Below are 27,611 nucleotides of genomic sequence, written 5' to 3' on the forward strand. Positions count from 1 at the left end.
TGTGGGAGAAATGTCTCATCTTTGAGTTCATGCGGTGGGTAACTTGCCAAATAAGTATTTACCACAACATAGAAAATATGGAGATAAAACCAAGTTTTATTATTATACTCAAGCATGTTAAGTCCTCAGAAAAAATCTGAATTATCGTTAGAATTCACCGTCAACCTTGGTAAAGAACTACCTCAGATAAATACTGGTTGTAAAATCCTGAGTGAGCAAGATAGGCGGTTCAGTGGATAGAGTGTCAGAACTAGACCCAGGAAAACTTATCTTCCTGAGCTAAAAATCTGGTTTTAGACAGTTATTAGCTTTGTGAACCTGGACAAATCACTTAACCTTATTTTTTGCTTCATTTTCTTCATCTATAAAATGAACTGGAGGGACAGCGAGGTGGCTCAGTGGACAGTCAGACCTGGAGATGGGAAGTCCTGGGTTCAAATATGGCCTCAGATACTTCTTAGCTATGTGACCTTGAACACTTAATCCCAATTGCCTAGCCCTTACTGCTCTTCAGCTTTGGAACTAATACTTATCTCAATTCTAACACAGAAGGTAACAGTTTAAAAATAAATAAATAAAATGATCTGGAGAAGGATATGGCAAACAACTCTAGTAACTTTGTCAAAAAAAAACCCAAATGGGGTTGCAAAGAGTCAGACTGGACTGAACAACTACAATATCCTTGAGTAAATAAGCCCTTTCATGTCTCAGTGCCTCAGGCAACTATCTTAAGTTGCAGAGCTGGTACCATTCTGCATTGGCAGAATTTTTTTCTTTAAGAGTTCTCTATACCAATGAGGTTAAAAAAGACCACAGTTCACATTTGCTCAGGGCTATAAGGTTTGCAAAATAAATAGCCTGCAGAGCTCTTCCATAACCACCTATCTGTGCTAATTAAGGGGTCTTAATACCTTCAGCTGGATCCATCTTTTCTTTCCTCCAGGTGAAGAGATTCATGTATGAAAATGGTATCTTCAGTGACCACATTCTGCTGTTTATTATTATTTTTGACCACAGAGTGCTACCACCAGAGACCAAAGCTTCATCCAAAAGTAAGCTCGCCAACAAGAACCATGAAAATTCTTCACTGTCCCTGTCCCTTAACAAATCCTAAAGCAATGTGGAAGGAATAGATTGCAGGATTGCTCAGAAAACCATTCCATGTTATTAGAAAGTTTTTCTGGGAGTTAGAAATTCACTTCTCTTCCAAGTAGTATCAGGGATTAGATGAGGAAAAGTTGAGGTGAGGGAAAAACAGAAAACAAAGTAAATTAAGCCACATGACAGAGAGCCAACACGTCAATGGAATTACCAGACAGCAAATGGAATTCTGCATATTAAGAAGACCACAGGGAGGTGCTGGGGATGTAATGGAAGTACTAGTGGATCAAGGAGACCTGAATTCCAGGTGTGGTACCAGTATTTATAAGCCATGTGACATTTGCCAAGTTAATTTGCCCCTCTGGGTTTGTTTTCCACTATTTAATGAGGGGTAGACCTCACTGATCTCTAAATTCTCTTCACTTTTTGTGTTCATTCATCACTTCTCTAAGGAACTGAAGGCTTGTTCCAGGATATTTTGTAGACAAGATTAGCTTTGTATTGTTCATGGAGAAATTTACTGGTAATAGTGTTGTGGCTATGCTCTCCCAGGGGGACTTAATCTCCACAAAAATACCATTTGTACTAATTGGACAGTTGGAGAATAATGATCTCAACCTATATGAAGGAGCAATTTGATTGCAATCTGTGGCCATATATACATCTCCTACAGTTTATTACCCTCTGAAGACTTATTGTTGAGGGAGTATTTTCCTCAAAACATCCCTATGAGGTAGGTAGTGTAAGCTTTATCATATGCATTTTATAAGTGAGGAAGATGGGATAGGTGAATTTATCCAAAGATTTGACTAGTCACATAGCTAGAATGGAAGCCTTCTGACTGACTCATAGTTCAAAACTATTTTGATTAAGGAGGCAGTATGGCACAATGGAATAGGCACTGCCTCTAGAATCTGAAGCTCTGAGTTCAAAACTCACCTTGGAAGCTTATTATCTGGGTGACCTTGGGTAAGTTACACTCTCAGGGGTTCAAGTTTCCTCATCTGTAAAATGAGAGATTTGGGTTAGGTACCTTGTGAGGTCTTTCCCAGTTAACTCTTTTAATATTAATGTTAGTGACCTACTTGGCCTCAGTTTCCCTGCCTATGGAATGAGGGATTTGAGCTAGATGCTTTTTGAATTCCTTTCCAGCATTAGATCTATCATGTTATTATTACTGCTTTTCCTGACCTGAGTTTTGCCATCTGTAAAAGGAAGGGGTTGTATGAGGTGCCCTCTGAGGTCCCTTCTGGCTATATAACTCTATAATTCTTTTATTATTGGCCTCCCTATCTTCAGTTTTCTCCATTTCTAAAATTAGGAAAACCCATCCAAATCTTAGTCTATTATTTTTGTGGACCTTGTTGCCCTCAGTTTCCTTATCTGTAAAATGAAGGAATTGAGTTAGGTGGCTCTTCAGGTCTTTTCCAGCTTTAACCCTGTGGTCATAAGATGCAAAGTTATGGTTTCCCAAGCAACCCTGTGGAAGAAATGTACTGTTATCTGGGCATGAGAACAATTTCTTCCACAGGTCATGAAGGTGGTTGAAGCAGGTGCTATGGAGCACTTACAGCCTGGTCAGACATCAGAGAGATCTAGGGTATCCACTGTATCCTGGGCCACTATTGACCATCATGACTTTTTGCCCAGCCACTGGATTTGGATGACTAGAAGAGAGCGTGAGGCTGACAACTTTGTACAACTTAATTGCCTCACTTCAATCCAATTCTCACACATGAATTAAGACATCACCTTGTGATACCATTGGTCCTCTTTCAAAATGAAGGATGAACAACAATAGCACTAAAACAATTTTTCTCACTTCATTGATAAATAAAAGTAAGGTAGGAGAACCACAATAAAGAAAACATTTGGGAATTTGTGTTTTTCAGGTTGATGCCACAATTCAAGGTTTGAAAGAAAAACTAAAGACCAGGGACTTCAAAGGTATGTAGTTAGGGAACATTCTTTCCTATATCAGAAATCAGAAGGGATATGGGAAAACAAAGCAGATATCTGATATCCTGCAGATGGAGAATATAGATGTTAGTTTTTAGAACAAACTGAAAGCATTTTCCCTGAATTTGTAAGCAAAATAGATATTCTTGGTATTTAGCCTTCTTTTTCAGAATATTCAGAGAAATGAGTGAAATCATGCTGAGTGGAAAGAACACAATTTCGAGTCAGAGGAGATGGATCTATTTTTTTTTTTTTTGCGGCTCCATCACTTTTTATCCACAAAACCCTGAAAAATTCATTTTAGTTTTTCTGAGCCTCAGTCTTTTCATCTGTAAAATGAAGGCAATAATGCTTGTGCTACCTATGTTGCAGGTTCAACATGAGCCTTAAAAGGGACATTAAAATAATGTTTATCATCCATTTAGAGATGGAAGAGGCTTCAGAAGTCATTTAGTCTAAATTCATAATTGTATAGATAAGGAAACTGAGGCCCACAGGGAGGGTATGTGGCTTGCCTGAGGTCACACTGATAGTAGATGTCATCACGGAGATTTGAACTTTCATCCTTCGGCTTCAAACATCTTTTTCTTTTTCGATGTTCACTGAAAGTAAATAGTTAAGTGAATATATATGGTAGTTATTGCTGTTATCATCACCATCATCACTACCACCATCATCATCATTACCCACCACTACCACCATCATCATCATCATCATCATTTAAAATATACTTATTTTAAATTAGACAAGTGATTATTTCCAAGGACGCTTAAGTTGTATCTTTATTCTAGTGAGTTGTCTAGACACAGGGGAATAATTAATCAAAATAAAATGATAGCTAGCTGTATTATATATATATAATTATGTAATTATAATTATGTAGTGCTTTGCTTTGTAAAAATAGTATGTTATTTTAATGTGATTCTCACAACAATGTGGTGAGGCAGACACAAAGTACCTTTTGAAAATTATTATTCTCAAATCTATAGATAATAAAGCTGAGGCACAGAGTGGTGAAGCCCAGGGTCACATAATCAGTAAATGTCTAAGGCAGAAATTGAACCCTAGCCTTACTGATTCCAAGTCCAGCATTCTATCTACTGTACTATATAAGCCCTCTAATAGGTAGTATTTAAATTTTGCAAAGTTATATACATGTATATATTTTGTATTTGTATATATAATTTTACAAAATTTAAATTATGTATAAAATGTAACCTATAAATGTATTATTTGAATATTATATTTATCCAAATTAATATTTTACACCTAATATTTAGATATACTCATATACTTATATATATTTTATATTTAATATATAGTTATATTTTATTTGCTATATTTTAATATTAATATATTTACACTTTATAAATTACAAAATATCAAAATATTACATCAAATAATATATTAACCATATATTACACAGTATATGTATAATTACATAATATATGTAGACATATATATGCATATATATGTACATATGGAGAGAGAGAGAGAGAGAGAGAGAGAGAGAGAGAGAGAGAGAGAGAGAGAGAGTCAAACAGACAGACAGACAGCTAGACAGAGATCCTTGTCAGCCTGGAGGGAGATTAGTGGATTGGCCAAGGGATCTGTTTTTTAACCTGTGCTGTCCCACATTATCACCAACTTGGAGGGAGACACAGATATTCGATTTGTCAGATATGCAGATATCCTTAAGCTTAGATTGAAGATTGGAAAGGAGGAGGGAGGCAGGTTATAAAGAGCTTTAACATTCAAACAGGATTTTATATTTGCTCCTAGAGGTAATTAGGAGTCACTGGAGTTTAATTTGGTAGGGCTTTGATATGGTCACATCTGTGATTTAGGAAGATCGTTTTGATAGCTGAATGGTGGAGGATAGATTGATGCAGGGTGAGACCATTGAGAAGACTATTTCATTGTCCAGGTGAGAGGTGATGAGGGCCTGTATCAGAGTAATATAAGTGTCAGATGGGAAAAGGGAACATATATAAAAGATGTTGCGAAAGTAGAATCAGGACTTAGCCAACAGATTGGTTGGGGGGTGGTGGTGAGAGGGAGTGAGGAACCGAAGATGATATCAAAGTTGTGAGCTTGGATGAGTTGGAAAATAGTGGCACCCTCAGTAGGAAGAAGGAAGTGAGCAAGAAAAGAAGATTTTAAGGGGAAGAAATATTTTAGCTGTCTTAAAATACTATAGAAGAAATTTAATAGAGATAAATCATCTGCATATCTACTATATGAGGGCAATGCAGCTAGGTTATTATTCATGAGAAAAAATACCTGGAGGTTTTAGTAAACTGCAAGGTCAATATGAGTTAATAGTGTGAATATATAATAATCAGAACACCTCAATAACAAGATATTGGGGGCTATTTTAATAAAGCTACAGTTACTAGTACTAGGGAATTATTAGTAGCATTGTTATATTCTGTTCATTTCTGGCTATTCATTTTAGGAAAGTCATCAATAAGTTAGAGTGTATCTGGAGAAGAGTGACTTAGATGGTGAGACGAGAGAGCATCTTATGTTTGAATCAGTTATGGAATTGGGGATGTAGTCTAGAAAAAAGAAAAGGAAAAAGAGAAAAGAAAAGACATTATTACTGCCTTCAAGCATTTGAAGGGTTTTTAGATGAAAAGATCCAGACTTGTTCTATTTTTCATGTTTGTGGTGAGGAAAAGTGTTTTGTTAACCTTTAAGTGATAAAAAATATATTATCCTTTTGTTGTAATTCAGCTCCAGAGGGTGCAAATTACAGAGACATTTTCAGGCAGATAGAAGGAAAACCTTTCTGATAATCAGAGCTGTTAAAAAATAAAATAAATGGGACAGCTAAGTGGTGCATTGGATAGAATACTAGTTATAGAGTCAGGAAGACCTGAGTTTAAATACAACCTCAGTTACTCACTAGCCATGTGACGGGCAAATCACTTAACTCAATTTGCCTCAGTTTCCTCATTTGTAAAATGAGTTAGAGAAGGAAATGGCAAACCACTCCAGTATTTTCACCAAGATAACCACAAACAGGGTCATGAAGAGTCACACATGACTGAAACAACTCAACAACAAAATAGCACCTACCTTCCAGGTACATGTATAACAGTGGTTCCCAAACTTTTTTGGCCTACCACCCCCTTATCCAGAAAAAATATTACTTAGCCCCCTGGAAATTGATTTTTTAAAATCTTAATAGCAATTAATAGGAAAGATAAATGCACCTGTGGCCATCACCACCTCTCTGGATCTCTGCAGCACCCACCGGGGGCAGTAGCACCCACTTTGGGAATCACTGATGTATAATATTGTAATGAGGATAATTATAAAGTGCTTAGCACAATACCTAGTGCAAAGGAAGTTCTATATAAATGTCATCCATTATAATTATTGATCACAGAATAATGAATTCCTCATCACTAAAGTTTTTCACACAGAAGTTGAATGAACCATTGTTGGGGACTCCGTACAAAGGATTCCTGATGAGCTATGAGTCAGGCTGTATGATCTCTTAGATCTCTTCCAACTCTGAGAGAGTGGAAAGAACAACTACATTGATGGCAGAAATGCCTTCTTCAGAGGCTTGGTAATTGTTTTTTCTTTTCTTGCTTCTGAATGTCCTCATGTCCCCAGTTGGGGTGACAGAAAGTAAAATATTTAGAGCAGCACAACTTCATTCTGTTGTTTGAAAGAGGAAATGTAAAGTAAGGAAGCCAGGGGCTTCTTAGAAGATAAAGTGCTGGACTTAGAGTCAGAAAAGCCTGTGTTCAAATCCACCTTCCATCGTACTGGCTGTGTGCCTATAGACACTTCACAAGCTCTCTGAAAATCAGTTTCCTCATCTGGTAATAATTCCCATAACTCCTACCTGTAAGGGTTGTTCTGAGGATCAGGTAAGATTATGCATGTAAAACATTTTGGAAATCTTAGAAAGCTATAGATGTAAGCTGTTATGAGCTGGCTTTCTCCTACAGCCGAACTTGTACAGGGAGGGGGTGTTCTGACCTGTATTTTACAATGCGTTGGAGCTCAAGTGAAAATAGCTAACTGTCTAGCCTGTGATAATGCTGGTTGGGGGTCACTTTTTTCCCTCAGGACAATGTCAGGGCATCTGTATGAATGGCTCCCACTGTCACCAGTCCTGTGAAAAGCCCTTCCACGGAGAAATAGGATTCACGTGTAATAACAGAAAGTGGCAAAAAGCCATTGAAACATGCACGAGTCTCACCTTCCAGACACTTTTTCAGATGACGGTACGTTTATTACATTATTGTATCATTTATTACATCATGTGAACCAATGAAAGGTATGGTAAAAGGTTGAGAGGGAGGGAGAAGATAACCATTAACAGTATAATTCTACCCCAGGCTTCATTTATCATTAAGCTTTTGTGAAGCACAGGAAACTTCTGATGCCTTAATAGAGTTATTTCTGGTAGATTCAGTCTAGAACTACATTGGGAGGCTACTTGGCATTATGGATATGGCACTGCACTAAGTTAAGCCAGAATGCTCTGAGTTTGAAGCTTTCCTCAGGTACTTGGTAGCTATGTGACTATAGACAATTCATTGGATTTCTCTCATCCTCAGTTTTCTTTTCTATAAAATAGGAATATTAATAATATTTACTTTCAATAGTTGTGGGGGTCTCATTGTAAGAACCAAATGAAATAATATATGGAAAGTACTTTGCAATCATTTTTTTAAAAGAATGGCCTTCTGTTTTAGACTGGCATTAAGTATAGGTTCCAAGGTAGAAGAGTGGTAAGAGCTAAGCAATTGGGGTTAAGTGACTTGTTCAGAGTCACACAGTTGGAAGAATCTGAGATCAGATTTGAATCTAGGACCTCTTGTCTCTAGGCTGGCTCACTATCCACTGATCCATTTAGCTACCCCATATTTTGGAAATCTTAAAGTTCCATGTAACAATTATTTAGAAAAAATTTTAAAGTAAAAAGTTCATCACACACCAATTCTCCCATGATTATCTCATAGTTATCTCTAAATTTCTAGGTTCTTCTTGCTTTTCTTCTTGATCAGGGGTCTCCTTCACCTTTCAGCCATTCAACATCTATTTTTTGCCATCAAAATTTGCTTTAAAAAAAGAATTTGAAAATGGTAGAATTATAAAGAATTGTCTTCTAAGGGGAATTAATATGCATATATGTTTACAAGCATACATATGAATACACACAAACTACATGTGTATATATGTAGGAACAGAGCTATATCTATTTATAGAAACACATATGTATGCATGCTTACATGTGTATGTATAAATACATATACATTTAGGTACATATTAATTGTCCAGGGTCTATATCTCTATCTATGTAACTATGTATCTGTGTATCTATCCATCTATTAATCTATCTATCTGTCTATCTATCTATCTATCTATCTATCTATCTATGGAGCAAAGTCTTCTGTTAAAGGAATAAAGCATCTTTATTTCAGGTACCAATTGGATTGGGGCAGGACAGAACTTTGGGTCAAGAGTATTTTCTTTTTTATTCTTGAAATAACTTCTCAAAGCAGTTGCGTGTCTACCTTACCCATTAGTCAAGTTGATCCCAGTTAATCTGGTCATGACTTCCCTACAAAGGCCACCAAACTTTACCTGTAGGGATCTAGACACATTGTTATTTCTGAGGAGGCTTAAGGGGTATCTTGATACTCCTGAGCAGTATAAAACAAGAAAATAATAATTATTATAATGGAAATAATAATAATGGCTTATATTTAATCCCATCTTTCATATACATAAGTAATACATTGACTATTATATGTAGGTAATAGACTTACTAGGATTTGGAGAGTATATTTTCTGAATTGCTTTTTCAGGTGGTGAATAGATCCACAATAATACTTACTTACAAAATAGCTGGGTTGAACTAGATGACCTCTAAGGTTCCTTTTAGCTCTACAGTTCTATATGACCATGCCCCAGGTAGAAGGTCCACTAGAGTTTTATTCAATGAGCAGATCTTTCCCAAAATGATCTATAGCTGGACCTATAGCTTGGGTGGCCATGAAATAGAATGAAGCTAACCAGGCACCACCTTATACACTAATCCCGAGACTGTGACCTTATTACCATGTTCCAGATTCTAATTCATAAGCCATACAGCTAAATACTTCTATATTTTAGAGACTTAACTTGACATTCTAATTTTTCCTCCTAGGAAAACTATAATTTATTTTTAAAAGGTTTTAACAAATTAAACAAAAACACTACTTTCTGTCCACTTCTGAACTTTTTCTTCTGCTAACATCTGGGTTTTTTTTTTTTTTAGTGTCATTTTATAGAAAATATAGAAAGGCCCCAAAATCTCATTATAGTTTTACCTTTAATTTGTTCATTTTTTCTCAGTTGTGTCTGATCATTATACTATTTTTAATGAAATAGTTCATATTGAGAAATAGAAATAACAATAATTTTTAATGAAATAGTTCATATCGAGAATCATTCATAATCTTTCAGGTGATAATTAAGATGTTGTCTAATCTGGTACTGTTTCTCTGCCCTGGGAAAAAGATAATTTTCTATTTTGTGGGTACCTGATAATGGTTACTAGACACCCCAACTACCATTAAGGTCATCCAAAATTCTTTTTAGTCCCTTTATCCTGCAGGAGGCAATGACTGTTTTTGTTTTTCTTTTTGACAGGAGACCTCTGAAATTTCATCATCTCAGCCAAGTTTAAGTGGCGGCTCACGATATTCTTTATATCCCCCCTGGGGGCTCATTTATGAAGAACCCATTGAATCAGCAGCTCAAGGCATCCGGGCAAAGTGTCCAGATGATTATGCCTGCATTATCAATGGTGTTAAGTCTTCAGAAGCTACATCTGGAAATATTGCCTTCATAGTTGAGTTGCTGAAAAACATATCCATGCAACTGTCTGAAAATGTCAACTGGAGGAAGATGCAGGTATTGCTCTCTTTGTAGGTTTCAGCAAAATGTTGTCAGCAGTACTTCTCAGAAGGACAAGCTAGGTGGTACAGTGGATAATGCCAGGCTTAGAGTCAGGAAGATGAGTCTTCCTGAGTTTAAATCTGGCCTCAGACACTTACTAGTTGTTTGATCCTAGGTGAGTCACTTAACCCTGCTTACCTTAGTTTCCTCATCTGTAAAATGAGCTGGAGAAGGAAATGGCATACCACTCCAGTATCTTTTGCCAAGAAAACTCCAAATGGGGTCCCGAAGGGTCAAGCATATCTGAAAATAACCGAACAACAACAAAAATGAAGTAGGATGACCTTTAGTAGTCTCTCCTCTTAGCACTTAGACTCAAGCCTGCTCACTGCTTCCAGGGTTATATTTTGTATTCTTTTAGGCCCTGATATCTCAGTCTGTCATATTTGGAAAGAAATACCCAATAAAGAATTAATTGATGAGAGATTAAATTATAACTTCTCTCAAGAATGTTTATATTTTAATAAGGGTTTCACAGACCAAAAGGTCTTTAATACCAATGATTAAAAAGAAATCGCCTTAGCAGAATTTGGCTTCTTGAGAACATTATCCCAATTCTCCAGGAGATCTTTGATCTCATCAGGTTGGCATTCCCTCCAAAGTAAACCAAAACTGATAGTGTGGGAGACATGTGCCCCCTTTTCTCTAAGTTTGCCACAGGAAAGTTAAGGGTTTCTTAGTTTAGAAGGAAAATATACCATTCTTTAGTTCCTAAATATGAATTTATTTGGAGGGGAAAAGCCCTGGACTGAGTTTAGTAAGATGCTCTGGGAAGAGTCCTGAAGTTGGAAATCAAAGGACCTGAGTTTGAGTGTTTTTACTATTCATATGACCTTAGGCAACTAACTTAACCTCTCTGGGCAAGTTTCCTTAGTTTTAAAATAATAGAGTGAGACTGGGTGGCCTCTGATCTTTTGTTTTTGTTGTTTGTCCTTCATTTTGAAGAGGACCATTGGGTGACTGATGTCTTGACTCTTGAATGAATTGGATTTAAACAGGCATTAAACATTTAATTAATTTATTACTTTAATTTAATTTATTTTATTATTATTTATTTATAATTAAGGCATTTAAACAGGATTTAAAAAGGCATAATTGTACAAAGTAATCAACCTTACTTCCTCTTCCAGAATCATCTAAGACCAATTGCAGGATAAAAGTCAGGGCTGGTAATGGCTGAGGATACAGTGGATGATCTTGATGTCTTTGATATTAGTGAGTCAGATTTAGTGCAGTCCTTATTGGATATGTGATTATGGTCAAGTGATATAAACTTAGCAGGCCTCGGTTATCTCAATTATTTTTAAAGTGGAGATGAATGACAATAGCTGGTGAGCCTATTTTACAGGATTATTGTGAAATTCAAAGGCTAATATATATCATACATTAGTATGTGAAGTTGCCAGTCCAAAGATGGGAGGACCTGGGTTCAAATCTGGCCTCAGACACTTTCTAGCTGTGTGACCCTAGGCAAGTCACTTATTCCCCATTGCCTAGCCCTTACAACTCTTTTGCTATAGAACCAATACATAGTATTGATTTTAAGAAGAAAAGTAAGTTTTAAAAAAAATCTGGAAGTTGATAGGTAAAGTGTAAAAAAATGCTGAATAAGAATCATCATCATCATCATCATCATCATTAATTACCTCCTGTTTCCTTTGGCAGAGTTTCACTACAGTGGCTAACCATGTCCTCAACAGATCAGTCGTTTCAAATTGGGCCTTCATTCCCCAGAGAAATGCTAGTTCAGTTTTGCTACAGTCAGTGAATTCATTTGCCAAAAATCTCAATATCAACGATGAGCCTGAGAATACTGTGGATGAGCCCTTTATTCAGACCAAAGGTGTTAGAATCAGCCACAAAACCCAAGGGAAGAGTTTCAATTTCTCTATGAGAGTGACTGAGAATGATGATGTACAGGGGATGGTGTTCATCCCCTGGAAAGAGCTACAGAAGCTCTCAGATCCCTCCCCGGCCATTAGTATCGCTTTCCCAACCCTTGGGGCCATTTTAGAAGAAGCTCATTTGCAAAATGAGAGCTTCCGCAGACAGGTGAACGGACTAGTTCTCTCAGTGATCCTGCCAGAAAAACTGAAGCAAGTCTTGTTCACTTTTGAGAAAATCAATAAATCCCCCAGTGCCAAAGCTCAGTGTGTAGCCTGGCACTCCTGGAAGAGGAAGTGGGTTGAGGAAGCCTGTGAAACGACAGTGGACGCAAAGGATAAAGCCACTTGCCGCTGCAACTACACCAGTTTCCTGATGTCCTTCTCCATTCTGATGTCCCCTAAGACCTTAGTCAATAAAACCCTGGATTACATTACCTGCATTGGCCTCAGCATCTCCATCTTAAGCCTTATTCTGTGCCTGATGATTGAAATCACAGTGTGGTCTCAGGTGACGGTGACAGAGATCTCCTACATGCGCCATGTTTGTATCGTGAACATAGCCACCTCGCTCCTGATCGCCAACGTGTGGTTCATCGTCGCGTCTTTCTTTGATGGCACAGCTTGGAGTTATAGCTGGTGTGTAGCCGTGACGTTCTTTAATCACTACTTCTACCTGTCCCTCTTCTTCTGGATGCTCATCAAAGCCCTCCTCATCCTCTACGGAATACTCATCGTGTTCCGCCGCATGATGAAGTCTGCTATGATGGCCACAGCCTTTTCAGTTGGCTACGGGTGCCCTCTGATCATTGCCGCCATTACAGTTGCTGTCACAGAACCCAAAAAAACTTATGTGCGGACCCAGGCCTGCTGGCTCAACTGGGACAACTCTAGAGCTCTTCTTGCCTTTGTCATCCCAGCCCTCTCCATTGTGGCAGTGAATCTGATTGTGGTTTTTGTTGTGGCTATCAACACTCGAAGGCCTTCTATTGGAAGTCCCAAGTCTCAAGATATGGTGACTATTATGAGGATCAGTAAGAATGTGGCGATTCTCACCCCATTGCTGGGACTGACCTGGGGTTTTGGGATAGCCACCCTAATAGGAAGCAGCTCCTTGGTGTTCCACATTATCTTCTCCTTACTCAATGCTTTTCAGGTAAGTGACACAAACAGGGGAATATTTTTTCTAGTATTCTGAGTATTCCAGATGAAGTGGATACATGCCAAATAACTTTGCAGTTATGGGTATCTGATAACCGATGAGTGTTTCTGCTCATCTCTTTCTTTTTCTCACTTGACTCCGACCTTCCATTTTCTACTCCATTATTCCTCTCTGCTATCATTAATACTATAGACACAGCTAGTGGCTCAGCATCCAGAGCTTTGGATCTGAAGTCAGAAAGTCTGGAGTTCAAATTGGAAGATTAAAATTAATATCCAATGACTCCAAGTATTATATTTTATAAGATTTATTAGTAATCACTTGAAGTAGAGGAAAAGTATAGCCTGAGTAAAGACAAGTTTACTGAACCACAAAAGCGGGAGAAGAGCAAGGGAGGAGGGCAGAGCTACACAAAACTTATCTCCCAAAGGTAAGGATATAACCTGAGGATAAAAGTGGGATGCTGGAAATGTAGTTCTGGGGTACAAAATTCTCATTACACAAAATCCATCCTCATACTCCTACTAACTGTGTGACTCTGGTCAAGTCACCTGACCTTTGTTTGCCTCAGTTTCCTTAACTGTTATATGGAGATAATAATAACCTGCCCCTCAGGGTTAGTGAATACCAAATAATTCTAAAAGGTTCCTGATATGTATTATACCTCATATAAAAAATGCTTATTCCCTTCCTAATTATAAATATAATAAACCTTTGCATGTATTTTGGTAAAGGCTAAGTAAGCTCTTTTATTCTTAGTTTCTTGGTATTATGTTATGATTTGGATTTATAAAGTGAACTCTAGAATCCTTATTATTTTTAGGTACTATGCCTGTTATTCAGTTGCTGACATCAGGAATTCAGTGATATCTGAATTATAGCCTACTAGTCCATATAAAGAAATTTCACATATTTGGGGAGAAGATATAGAAAGAATTGAACATATCTTTTTTTATCCAATTCTACTTTGACAGATAGGTGTAAGACTCTTTATTAAAACAGCAAAGCATTACCTGCGTAGGGTCACACAGTTAGGAAATATCTGAAATCAGATTTGAACCCAGGATTTTCTGTTTCCAGGCCTGGTTCTCTATCCATTGATCCATCTAACTGCTCCTCTGATTCATTTTTTATGTAACTGTTATATTTTTATTTCTAAAACACAGTTCATGCCACTCTTCTGCTTCAGAAGCTTCAATGGCTTTCTGTTGCTCCTGGGATAAAACAAAAACTACTGTGCTTGGTTTTCAGACTCACCTTCCAAACCTATTCCATTTTACTTTCCTTACACACTTTGTTCTAGATAAACTGGCTAGTTTCCCATTCATGACTTCCTATATACCAGTGATGGCGGACCTGTTAGAAACTGAGTGCCCAAATTGCACCCTCCTGCCATATGTGAATTTCCCCCTTCTACCAGACAGAGGAGAGAGGAAGCACTCCCATTGGGCTGCTGGGCAGAGGGGCAGGTGATGTCCTCAAGCATGGTGGAAAGGGAAAAGGGAGCCACCCCCTCTGGCACACGTGTCATAGGTTCGCCAACAAGGCTATATACCATCTCCTATACTCTGCTCCTTATATATGGAATGGAATATGCTATCTCTTCACAACATTTTATGTATTTAATTTTCTTAATATATACTATTTCCCCAATAGAATATAAGCTTCTCGAGGGCAAAGACAATTTCTTTATTTCCCAACATCTAACACGTAGCTCAGTAATACTTTTGAATGAAAGAATGAAGTATTATCTACTCCTCATTGGAGCCTACATTATTTTTCAACATAAAATACAATTCTCAATCCTTGTCTTTGTGATGGAAAATCATTGCCAGCCTTTGGGTCTGGCACAACAAATGCACAACTTCCCCTTACATCTAATAATATTGTTAATTCTTTTCCAAATCCTGAAAACTTTTGGTATATTAAATATTTAATATTTAAGCTTTATAGATATATGAAATCATCCAAAATAAAATCATTAAAGGAAAAACACATAAGTAAATCATAATATATGTACTGTATAATTCAGCATGGACTAATATTATATAAAATAGAATAACATAATATAATTTAATGTAATATAACATAACAATATATTTTATTGTATCAAATTATAATTATAGCCAAGGAAGAGGATACTTCGTTACTGAAGAAATAATGTCCCTAATTGAAGGAATAGTGTGTACAGATGGTGTTATCCACACTAGGGAACTGGTTTGGATACTTATTTGGCTGTTGATAAGTATCACAATTCTCTCTTTTTATATATATATATATTATATATATATCATTCTATGTTAATTTTTTTTATTTGTTACAGGGCTAGGCAATGGGGGTCAAGTGACTTGCCCAGGGTCACACAGCTAGGAAGTGTCTGAGGCCAGACCCGAACCCAGGACCTCCTGTTTTTAGGCCTGGCTCTCAATCCACTGAGCCATCCAGCTGCCCCTCACAATTCTCTTTTAATGAAAAGAAGCAAAGTTCACTTCCCCTCACTGGACCAGTGTGCATAAAAGTCTTAGAGACCATGTTATAAGATAACAGTATCTATATTTATTAGAAATCAAGGAAGATTAAACAAAAAGGATACCCTAACTCTAATTTCTTATACTTCACCCAACCCATCTTAGTCCAACTCATGAATGCTTCTGTTCTTCTGGCTATGCTACCAGCTCCCTGTTTCTAGCTAAGTTTTCCCCAAAAGCTCACACTAATTTCCCTGACTATAATCCTCAATCTTTAGTTAAGTTGTTTCTCTAAGAAGTTGTCTCCAAAATCTACTAAGAGTGGCTTCAAGATGGCTGAGTCCACCCAAAGCTGGTTCTGATCCTGTGGTAAAACTCCAGAGCCCAACAGACAGGATCTTTAGATAAAATTTCTGACAAGTTGGTAAACAGAGCAGATATGAATAGATCTTCCTTAAGATGCTCTCCAGTTGAAAAATATTCTCCAAATTTCTACAAACAGGTTAAGGTAAGGTAGCCTAGGAAAGCTGTACCTTCCTCTTCCAGCTCAGGAACAGGAAGTAGCAGTTTCCCCCTCAAACTCCTTCCTCCTCAGCTCTCTGCATTCCAGAATTCTCTCCAAGGTTCCTGGCTTGAGCTCAGCACTTTGGAGATAATTTCCAATCCTCTCAAACTTGCTCTTATCAAAATTCAACTCTCTACAATCTCATTCCTACATTACAGGGATAAAGGTAGCCTCAAAGGAAAAAGAATTTCAATTTTTTGGATCAAGCCAGTGGTATATAATATTCTGAAAAAAACAAAACTATTTACTTTGAAGATAGTAAAAAAGAGTCCAGTGAATGTTAACTTCAGAGCCATAAAATGAGAAATTTTGATGCCTGGAGCAAATAGCACTAAACACATGACTACAAATTAACCTTTTAATTTATGATATGAAAATAATACAAGAGTTAATTAAAAGAAATTTAGTTGAGTGGCAGAGGAGTTAGTTAATCCAAAGGCTCTTGAATGGATGTTATTCACAATACTTCTTATCTGTTGGCTTCCTAGTTTTCTTGCTAGTTAAGTATAAATACTGTTGCCTTTGTTCTTTTGAAGGACTTCTGGTAGTATTGTCATCCAAGTGTAACAAATTAAATTGCTCATTCTATTTTAATGCTATTATTTGAGTTATTTCCACTCTCTAAATTTTTGTGCCCTGGACCAAAGCTCCAGTTGCTTCACTCTAGTTATGTCTATGGAAGACATTAGGAGGGGACATGATTTGGGAGATCTTCTTTTTTGTTCTCATACATGTTGATCATTGTCCTAGGGGTTCTTCATTTTGCTGTTTGGAACCATTCTGGATCAAAAGGTAAACACGGTGGATCTAATTTCCTTATTGGGGATTGCAGCAAATCTTACAGAGAACTATTTAAAATTCAAGAGTGAGCAAGCAAAAGCTTTAATATAAAGTTGGGGGTGTGAGTTGGGAAAATGATGGGAGAGGATGAGAGAGGGAAGAAAATTCCTTTGGATTTATACTCACACAGCTACCAAGTGCATGTGAGTATAGGTAAGGGCAAGTTAAGAAGCAACATGTAACCAGTATAGACAGGTTACTTATGTTTTGATTGGGTTATTGCATGATGAATTGGAATTGAGACAGGTCACAGGATCATAGACATAAGAGTTCTCATCCTCAAGCTGAAGAGGATCTTGGGTCTTTGGGTCTTTGGGTCTTTCAAGATTTACTCTTCCCTTAGGATTTTAGTAGTCTTTTACTGCCAGCAATTGTTTTTGTGTTTATTTTGTTGTTTTTTGGTTTTAGACAAGAGAAGCCTTGAAAGTAAGGATGTCATCTCTGAAGGGGAAGTCAAGGACAGATGAGGTAAGTAAATCTCTCTTCTTTTCTTCATAACACTTTGGAGTCTATATAAATATAAATATAAAAAATATATTATGCACACACACATATACGTATATTTAGATGCATATGCACATGTATATACACACACAAATTATGCCCCAAATCTCAATACTTTAAACTTTTAAAATATGTATGTGCATATTTATAGTTGTATGTACAATATATAATACTTCCCATATATATCTCTATATAATTTTCATTTGCTCTCTTATAGACAATGTTTTATTCTATACATGTACAACTATATATAAATATATAAACCCACACATATACACATTATAGGTATATAGAGACAAAATATATACATATATGTATAGCATTCATACATACAGATAGATACATGACAGATCTACATATATATGTATATATATATGCATATGGAATAGTAATTACATAAGTCTTTCCAGAAAATTATCCTAAGCCTACAATTTTTTTCTTTCTATTTTTTTTTCAAAATTCTTACCTTTCATCTTAGAATCAATACTGTGCATTGGTTCTAAGACAGAACAGCAGTAAGGGGCTAGGCAATAGGGATTAAGTGACTTGCCCAGGGTCATACAATCTGAGGTCAGATTTGAACCCAGAATCTTCTGTCTCTAGGTCTGGCTTTCAATCCACTAAACCACTTCGCTGCCTCATTTTTCCCTTTTCTATTAAAAAAATCTCTATGTTTCTTTCCTATAAACAAGAGATTCCCAATTATGATGTGAGGAAAAATGATACATTATTGTCCCATGTCCCAGAGATCACTAGGATTGGGTTCAATGAGGAAGACTACTAAGAGAAAAAACCCAATAATAGGGGATATTTCTAACATATATTCTAACATAATTCTTTGGGGACTGTGTACTTATTTATAAGTAAGGGAGGGAGGGAGTAAAAACCTCTTTCATGATGATGCCTCTGCTGAGCTCCAAACCAGTGTCTGCCTAGTGTTAAACACTCCAAAGAAGAGAGAGAGAGAGTCCCCCCCCCACCCCCCAGTATCCAGTATTTGTCACTCCTCCTAGAAGTTTCTGATTGGACAAACTAAACCTCAGTCCAGTTTCCAGGTCTTGACTTCCAGACACATCCACTGGACAAAGGGGACTTCCAACAGCCTCCCATGCCAGGATGCCATGCCATATAGCCACACTTGCATGGCTGGTCAAAGGGTATGGCTAGTATCAAGAATAGGTTTTTTTAATGAAATAAGGGGGTACATTTTATATTAAATCCCCACAGTACCTATTCATGATATTTACATATAGCCCTTGATTATCTTTTGGATAACAACTTTGTGAAGTATCCAGTACAGCCAATGAGGTATAATAATAAGAGCCACAGTGTGGAGTTAGGACCAGGGTTTGAACTCCATTATTTACTGTGTGACTTAGGGCAAATCATTTATCCCTTCTTGGTCTCATTTATGAAATGAGAGAGTTGGATTAGATAATCTCTAAAAGTCCTTCCAATTCTAAGTCCTAAGATTCCATATGTATCATTATCCCCAATTTAGAGATTTTGGAAAATTAAGGTAAAGTGACTTGCTTAAGTTCTAGTATCTAATAAGTGGCATAGGTAAAGTGTAGTAGTAAAGTATATTAATGGACTGGGATAGGAGCAATATTGGTAGTTATAGTCTCTGCAACAAGACTCCTAGAAGCAGAAGAGGCACGAGGGATGGGTTAGGATGGTTGGAGGAAGAGGAGGCAATTCAGGGTGTGGATCAACCAGGTAAGATTTCAATAGTGACTGGTATACTCTCTAAGGCAAACTGATAGAGCAGTGATTCCCAAAGTGGGTGCTACCGCTCCCTGGTGGTGCTGCAACGATCAAGGGAGGCGGTGATGGTCACAGGTGCATTTATCTTTCCTATTAATTGCTATTAAAATTTTTAAAAATGTAATTTCCAGGAGCTAAGTAATATTTTTTCTGGAAAGGGGGTGGTAGGCCAAAAAAGTTTGGGAACCACTGTGATAGAGTAAAAAAACCATTAGACTTGGAGATTTGAGATCACGTCTCAGTTTTACTCCTTGTTAGCTATGCATATGATTTTTGAAACAAGTCTCACTTTCTGACTTTTAGTTTCCGCATCTGCAAAATGAGTTTAATAATGATAATGGCTCTTTTCCCCTTCTAGAGAGCTTTATTTATTTTTTATTTTATTTTATTAATTTATTTTGTTTAAAGCCTTTACCTTCTACCTTAGAATCAATATTGATTCTAAGGCAGAAGAGTGGTAAGGACTAAGCAATGGGGGTTAAGTGACTTGCCCAGGGTCACACAGTTAGAAAGTATCTGAATTCAGATTTGAACCTAGGACCTCCTAGCGCTCAATTCACTGAGTTACTCAGTTGCCCCCACCAGAGAGCTTTAATCAAAGTATTTTCCTTACCATATGAGGTTTTAGTGACTATTTTAGAGAAGATATAAATAAGACATGGAGACATGGCATGACTTGCCTGGGATATTACAGTGGTTGGAATGCCAGGCCTTTGTGAGTTCAAAACTGGCTTCAGACATTTACTAGCTGTTTGATCTTTATGTTTCCTCATCTGTAAAATGAGTTGGAGGAGGAAATGACAAACTACTTCAGTACCTGTGCTAAGAAAACCCCAAATGGGGTCACAAAGAGTAGGACACAAGTGAAATTACTAAACAACATAGTGCTAATAACCAACCTCAAAGGAAAGATTTTTGAAAACTACAAAGCATCATCAAAACCATTTTTGGTGAAGTTTCATAACAGAGCTGTTATCTTCTCTCTTATTTAGAATTCAAAATATAATCCTAACCATGGATCTAAATTAGTGGCTCGTTCAGGATGAAAAGTAAGTATTAAAACTTGAACCAAAAGTTTCTCTTTTCTTAATATATAAGAAATCACCGGGTTACCATTTTGTCTATTACTTGGAGCTGGGGGACAAACCTGATCTTTTTTTGGCATGTAAAGTTTTCCTGGTGTAGTGTAATGGATAGAATGCTGAACTTGGAATGGGAAGATTTTGTTTTGAACTCAAGTTTTGCTTCATAATATGTCTGTTGAATGAACAAATGATTTAATGGTTAAATGGATAATAACCATCAGTTTATCTATCGGGATAATCATCTTGTATGTCTCCTGAGCAATTAACATTTATATTGAGACCTGAAAAATTTCTGAATGATCAAGTGACCCATTTTATAGCCCAAGCACAATTTGAAGGACAGCTTAGTGTAGAGGTATGAATATTGACCTTAGAAAAAGGAGACCTGAGTTTGAGTCCTGCTTCTGACACTTTAATAGCTGAATGAGTTCAAGCTATTCTTTGAATTCTTTGACTGTTTTCCTCTGTCAAATGGGGATAAAAAAAATTCATACTATCTACCTCAGGTTATTGTGAAAAAAAACCCACCAGGTAAATGTGCTACACGGATGTGTTATTATTATTATTAATAATATTATGAAATAAAGAAGTGTCTGTTTGAATAAATTTGTCACCCTAGTTCCAACCCACATGTTGAAGTAATTACTAGTTTTTAGGTGACTAAACCTTAAGCGCTCCATTGTCTCTTGGCTACAGTGAGAGGAAGAATACAGTGTTTTCATTTTCTCTCATGTAGGCAATATGATTTTCTGTCCATAGAGCTCTAAAACCTCAATTTAACTTTTAAAATTAATCTTATTGATATCTTTTGTTTTTCTGCCTCAGTAAATTCAAGACATACTCCTCCCATTTAATGAACTTTTCCCTGAAAAGAGGGGAAAAAAGAAAGCAAAACATAATGTATTTGTCTTATAGCAAGTCCAGCATTCCAAATCCACAGACCTTTTCTCTTCCTACCTTTCTTGTACTTTACCTTTCATCTTCTCCCTAGGAGGTAAGACATGGAATACATCCTTTTGATATAGTTGGAAAAACTTGACAGGCCAAATTGAGTTTCTCTCTAAAGGGCAATTTTGATAAAATCTAAGGAGAGTGGGATAGGAGACTGGAATATTGATCTACTCTAAGGATTGCCCTTCTTCCCACCCCCATCCCCCCAAACCTCTGGCTCTATATAGTTTTACATGGGTTAAATTAGATTAAAATGACTTTGAAGATCAACCTTAAAGGGGGGGGGGGATGCCATAAAGGAGCAACCTAGAACTTGAAGGGTATGGGAGAGATGGAGAGAATCTTGCTTTTGGGATAGGAGTTTTCATTTATGTTAGGGGCTGATTTTATATCTAAAAGTGTCTGGCCAGAATCACCTTTTTTTCCTCTGTTGTCTTCTTCCCTAGATAAAAAGAGAAACTGGACTGGATTAAAGCTCATAGGCTTTAAAGCTGGAAAAGGCCTGTCTAGTCCAACCTTCCTATTTTATAAGCGAGGAAACCAAGGCTCGGATTTAGTGGAAATGACTTGTCGAAGGTCACATGTGCATTAAGTAGCATGGGAGGATTTGAATCCTTCAACACTAAATCTAGTGTTCTCCTCACTATACTCTGCTGTCATTTGAAGCTATCACTCCTCTTTCTCCCTCCATCCTTCCCAGGTTGGAATGTTGTTGCTTTTATTCCTTTCATTCTTTCAAGTTACAAGTTTGTCTCTTTTGATTCCTGGTGGTTATATTTTTGTGGCATAAAATAGTTTTGTAGCAATAAATGAATGTCATGTTGAAAGCGAGTTTCTCTCTTGCTTGTTTTAAAGACACCCCCTCTTCCCATTAAATTTAATTAAAAAATCATTTTTTGAGCATCTATTATTACCATTTGCTAGGTATTGAGTTAGCAGCTGGGTATATACAAAGACAAAAATCAAAATTGTCTTTGCTCTGGATAATCTCAATTTACTCCTGTTGGAGGGTGGGATGGCAGGGGGTGGGGCAGGACCAAGAGTACACAGATTAGTAAATACAAAATATATACAAGGTAAATACAAAGTTTCTGTGGGAGGCATCAGGAGAGCCCTTCTGTAGGACATGGCCCTTGAGTTAAGTCTTGAATGGTGTCAGTGATTGCAAAAGGCAGAAGTGAGGCAGTAGCAAAAGCATTCCAGGCATGAGGAAGATCCTACATAAAGATATGACATAGAGCATGGATCAGGGCTATGTGGGGGAGACAGATCTAGTGGCATCAGAATGCCAAGGAGTAGAATGTCATAGATAATTTGTTTATTTAGTGAATTGTAAATTAGAGGGTGCAGAAGGGATGTAGAATCTGGGGACGGACTCTGCGCACACATGTGCATGGGAAGAGATGGCAAAAAGTAGAATTTTAGGATCATAAATTGAGAACTGGAAGAAATATTAGAGGTTATCTGCTCAATCGCCTTCATTTTACCAATGAGGAAACTGAGGCCTAGGGAAGTTAAGAGGTTTGCCCAGGATTACATGGGATTTGAATCCTAGTTCTCTGACTCCAACAAACACTTTTAGGATTGAGGACAGGAAGTACCTGTAGTGGGGAAGAAGGGAGAGGAAACTGCCCCAAATAAGAGAGAGGACCCAGAAAGGTCATTTAGGAGTAAGGAAGAATAATGGTTGTCACCTCCATCCAAGAGTATGCTTGAGGCAGCTCAAATGGGGAGAGCTAAATTGTTAAGTTTTTAGTGTGAACATTCACACTTCGGAAATCAGCAAAATCTACAAAAATGATTTATTGTTTTGTTGATTGTCCAGACTTCAGAATGCTCTGGAGAAAATGTTAGTAATAAAGATTAAACTGAAACATGTGCTAAGCTTATATATATTTTTTAAATCCTGGAGAGCTGGATTAGATGGATTAGAGGAGAGATACCATCCTAACAACACTGTCTTTTTGTAATCATTCTCAATTATGGTGTTTGTGGCGAAACATCAGAGAGGAATGAACCTTTTCCCCTACAGAAATTCAGTAAATTCGACTCTAAAAAATGTGGGATATCCTATCTCCTTACTTCTCTACCTCTCAAAACTGACCCATTAACATAACTCAAAGGTGAAATGTGTGATCAGTCAACAATAGGGTGGAGCCAAAAGTTTCAGAGTAGGAAAAGTTTATCTTTCCCTCTTCCCTCCTCCACCCTTTCAGGCTTCTTCCTAGGTGGCCGCCCTGGGTGTGACATCTGTTACCACACTTGATAGGGTGCTCACCTGCTATCCCTCTAGGCTGCCAGCTGTCCTAGGAGATAAAGACTTCAGATCAGGAAGGATGGGTTAGGGTTCTACATCTGGAGCTTCCTAGCTAGGTCATCCCAGGCAGGACATTTAACCTCTAACTGCTGCCTATCTGTAAATTGGGGAGAATTTACCCACTTACTCATTTATCTTAGAGGGTTGTGATGGATCAAATGAAATAAAACATGTAAAGAGCTTTGCACACATTAAGGCAGCATGGAGATAATAGATACAATGATTACTATTACTCAATGCCTCTTTGGGGATTTTCTGATCCTCCATCAATTGAGAGTCCATGGGATCATTTTTCTCCTGTCCTCTGTACTGAAATTTACCCCCTCCCTACCTCATCCTTTCATCTAAGCCCTTTTTCTATCTTCCTTGCATCCAATTAACTAACTTAATAAGAAAGGGGTTCTTACCCTTTTTGTTTGTTATCATGGACTCCTTTGGCGGTCTGCTCATATTTTATCTCTGGGGTCTCCATTATTATCTTCCTAAGAATAATGTTTGTTGCTTCCATCCAGGGGTATGGTGGAGACAGCTCAAATGGAGAAAGCTGATTATTACATTTTCAGTGTGAGCATTTACATCTTGGAAGTCAGCACAATGAACAAAAATGTTTTATTGTTTTGTTGATTGCGTAGACTTAAGCAAAATGAAGGACAAACTTAATTTCAGATAGAGATTAATAAAAATAAAATATATATTTTTCCCATCCAAGCTCATAAACCCTCTAAAAGCTATTCATGGATCCCAGGTTAAGAACCTCCAAAACAAACTAAATTGTATTTATAGGAGAGAGTCCTTCTATCACATCATAGTTATATGCTGTTCATTTTAAGTGGGCTTCTAGAGACTCTAGCTTGACCTTTGTTATCTAACTCAAAGGAACCAACTGTAATTGTGGAAATTTCAGATGGGATTGGTAAAGAGGCTAAGTGCCATTATACCCAGCAGAAAGATACTTTTGAGTAGGCAGAGCTTGGAATATTCCTGCTGATCACACTGAAGGTGTAATTTCCAAATTTGCCTCCTCATAGAACAGATCCTAGACACTAAAGAGTGAAAACATCTTTACTCGGAACTGCAGAATAAAAGCTTATCTCCCCCCAGTCATGTGCTTTACCTTCAAGCATTAGACCACTCTAAATGAAAGTTCTAGAGCTACTGTCCTCTGGTTAACTAACCCCCTTGTGTACAGAAAAGCATGAGTGTACTATGTGCTAGATGGCACAGTGGTAGAGTGCCATGCCTGGAGTCAGGAAAACCCAAGTTCAAATATGACCTCAGAGACTTGACTGTATGACCCTGGACAAGTAACTTAACCTTGTTTGTCTCAATTTCCTCATCTGTAAAATGAGCTAGAGAAGAGTTGGACTCGAATAAGAACAAGAGTTTGTTGAGTGAATTGTAGAATCAGAGATTTTTATCTGGAAAGGATTTTGGAGGAATAGAAACTTTTTATTTGAGTCATGAGGAAACGAAGGTCTAAAAGGATTCAGTGATTTTCCTATATGCTGCCTTTCAAGCCTGGATACTCAAATAGCTCCTGGCCCATTTCTTACTTTAGGACAAGACTTATGACCATTTTTGGTTTATGTTCAGCACAGAGTAGGTGATTTCCTGATTATAATAATTTCAGGAAGAATCCCTGCTCCCCCAAATACCTCCCCATCTGTTTGTTATTACTTGAAATTCTTTCAATAGGAATCAAGTTCTTTCATTTCACAAGAGATAGAAGGCTGAAAATTCAAATATCCCAGGGAGATGTAATAGGATTGATCAAAAATATGAAGGCAACTTGATGGTACAGTGGATAGAGTATTGGATCTGGAGTCAGGAAAAACTGAGTTCAAATCCAGTTTCAATCACTTACCACTTTTACATGATGCTGGGTAAGTCACTTAATCTTTGCTTATATCAGTTTCCTCATCTGTACAATGAGGATTATGTAGCACCTACTTTCTAGGTTTATTGGGAGGATAAAATGAGATAATATTTACAAAATTTTTTTCTACCTTAAAATAACATATAAATGCAATTATTGCTGTTGTAGTTGTTATAGTGTTATGGGAGAACAAGATTATTGATATAGAACTGGAAAGGACTTTAGGACCAACTTTAATTTACAGAAAAGAAATCTGAAGCCCAGAGAAGTGGCCAGTCAATAAACACTTATTATTAAGCACCTACTATGCTAAGCTTTGGGGATATAGAAAAGAAGTAAAAGATAGTCCCTGCCCTCAAGGAGCTCACAGTCTAATGTGAAATGACTTGGCCAAGATCACACAGATGGTAAGCGACTGAGCCAGGATAATTACCATGTTAGTTCTCTCATCAAATATTCAGGACTCCTTCAGTGCTATCCATCACTGTTCTTCTATGTGAGTGATACCACATCCCATCCCCATAACTGACTTTGGTAGGAATAAAGATAGAGAGAATACTGGGTACCTAAAAGGTTTTGGGGGTGGGAGTGGGAAGGCATGGGACTGGTCCCATTCAGGGAAGGAATGGTTATAAAAAGAGAAACTGAGGTGGGGGAATAAAAGAATAAATGCTTATGACATTTTTTTTTTGCCCTAAGCTGGCTCTTTTCTTGACTGTCAAGTAGTTTGTCTTAAATATCAAATCTTGGTTTCTTATTACTTATAGGTCTGCTTCCAGGGAAGAAATATTTATAAAGAAGGTTGAAGAGAAATCCGGGCTTATGACTTTCCTTCCAATCCTTCTTTCCCCACTGAACTGAAACCAGTACCAACCATGATGGATAAGATCAGGAAGATGTCTGACTAAAGGATTCTCTGCTGAGCCTGTGACTGGTCTATGTCATATTGAAGCCTGTTTGGACTTTGGAGAGACTATGAGTTTGCCTGAAAGTTGTCGTGCTCTCCTTAGGGGAGGAGGAACTCTCTTGGTTTGGCTTTTCTTGCCAGTTTGATATTTCTCTTGAGGAAATAGTGCTTTCCTCCCCACGTCTGAATCCTGAGCTCCCCTCAGGGGCATTGGACCAGTTGAGGAACATAGAATCTACTTTGGGGAGAATGAATCTAAGGTGATTTCTGACAAGGAAGGTACACTTGAAAAGCCCTAGTTTTGTCAATTTTTGATCCTTTGAAGAAGACACTCTTGGGATCTTGGTTTCCTCACTTCTGAAATGGGGAAAATAATATGAGAAGGTGCTCACATGGGCATACGTATCTATGTGTATACATATAAATCAGTGTATAAAGTGTGTATAAAAGATGCCATTGCTGTTTGTTCTGTATTAAGAATAAAGGAGCCTCCCTTCCTTGAATATCTGCATATTTCACTTTCATTAGATTTTGGACCAGCTTTTTAATCCAGAGGGATCTATACAATGTAAGCTAATTGAAACCAGGGTCTTTTATCTCTGTTTTTGTGTCTCAGAAACTAACAGAGTTCCTGGCACAAAGAAGATGTTTAACAAATGTTTGATGATTGATTGGTTCCAGTGGCAGAAGCTGACTGGCCAAAGTTTTCTAAGTCATTTTCTGTGAACACTAGTTCATTCAATGAGCACTTAACAAATCCCTGCTATTTGTCAGGTCCTGTGTTAGGCTCAGGGCTACAAAGACAGTCTAAAACACAATCTTGTTCAAAGGGGCTTACTTTTTTCTGGGGTAAACAACCCCTTCATAGATAAGTGATAAGGCAAGATAATTTGAGTAGGGAGGGAATTACCAATAGCCAGGGCATTTCTTATTTCCTGTAAGAGGTAGCACCTGAGGTGGGCCTTGAAAGAAGCTGTAGAGCATAGGATGCAGAGGTGAGGAGAGAGAGTGTTGCAATCCAGGCATGGGGATCAGCCTGTACAAAGGTAGGAAATATTTACCTACATTGAAAACTAATGTGGTTTTGGTTTAAAATAGAAAGGGGCAGCTGGGTAGCTCAGTGGATTGAGAGCCAGTCCTAGGTTCATATCTGGCCTCAGAAACTTCCTAGCTGTGTGACCCTGGGCAAGTCACTTAATCCTCATTGCCTAGCCCTTATCATTCTTCTGTCTTAGAACCAATATCTAGTAT

General features: G+C 37.5%; 1 protein-coding gene across 1 annotated transcript; it reads left to right on the top strand.

The window, feature by feature from the left end:
* The first annotated feature begins 959 nt into the window (after positions 1–959).
* Positions 960–26,272, top strand: LOC123247254 (adhesion G protein-coupled receptor F4-like). Its single transcript, XM_044676081.1, has 9 exons — positions 960–1,052; positions 2,994–3,048; positions 7,153–7,310; positions 9,727–9,990; positions 11,701–13,074; positions 16,864–16,905; positions 17,362–17,421; positions 20,217–20,273; positions 26,221–26,272. The coding sequence occupies exons 1-8, from the start codon at positions 960–962 to the stop codon at positions 20,268–20,270; spliced, it is 2,100 nt and encodes a 699-aa protein (XP_044532016.1). The 3' UTR covers positions 20,271–20,273; positions 26,221–26,272.
* The last annotated feature ends 1,339 nt before the right edge of the window (positions 26,273–27,611 follow it).

The sequence above is a fragment of the Gracilinanus agilis genome, chromosome 4 (genome assembly GCF_016433145.1).
Source record: "Gracilinanus agilis isolate LMUSP501 chromosome 4, AgileGrace, whole genome shotgun sequence".
Taxonomy (NCBI): Eukaryota; Metazoa; Chordata; class Mammalia; order Didelphimorphia; family Didelphidae; genus Gracilinanus; species Gracilinanus agilis.

Excerpts from the sequence above, each read along its gene's own strand:
- LOC123247254 (XM_044676081.1), top strand. The coding sequence starts at position 960 with ATGAAAATGGTATCTTCAGTGACCACATTCTGCTGTTTATTATTATTT. Across the intron at positions 13,075-16,863 it reads CCTTACTCAATGCTTTTCAG|GGGTTCTTCATTTTGCTGTT; the intron begins GTAAGTGACACA and ends TCATTGTCCTAG. Across the intron at positions 17,422-20,216 it reads GGAAGTCAAGGACAGATGAG|AATTCAAAATATAATCCTAA; the intron begins GTAAGTAAATCT and ends TCTCTTATTTAG.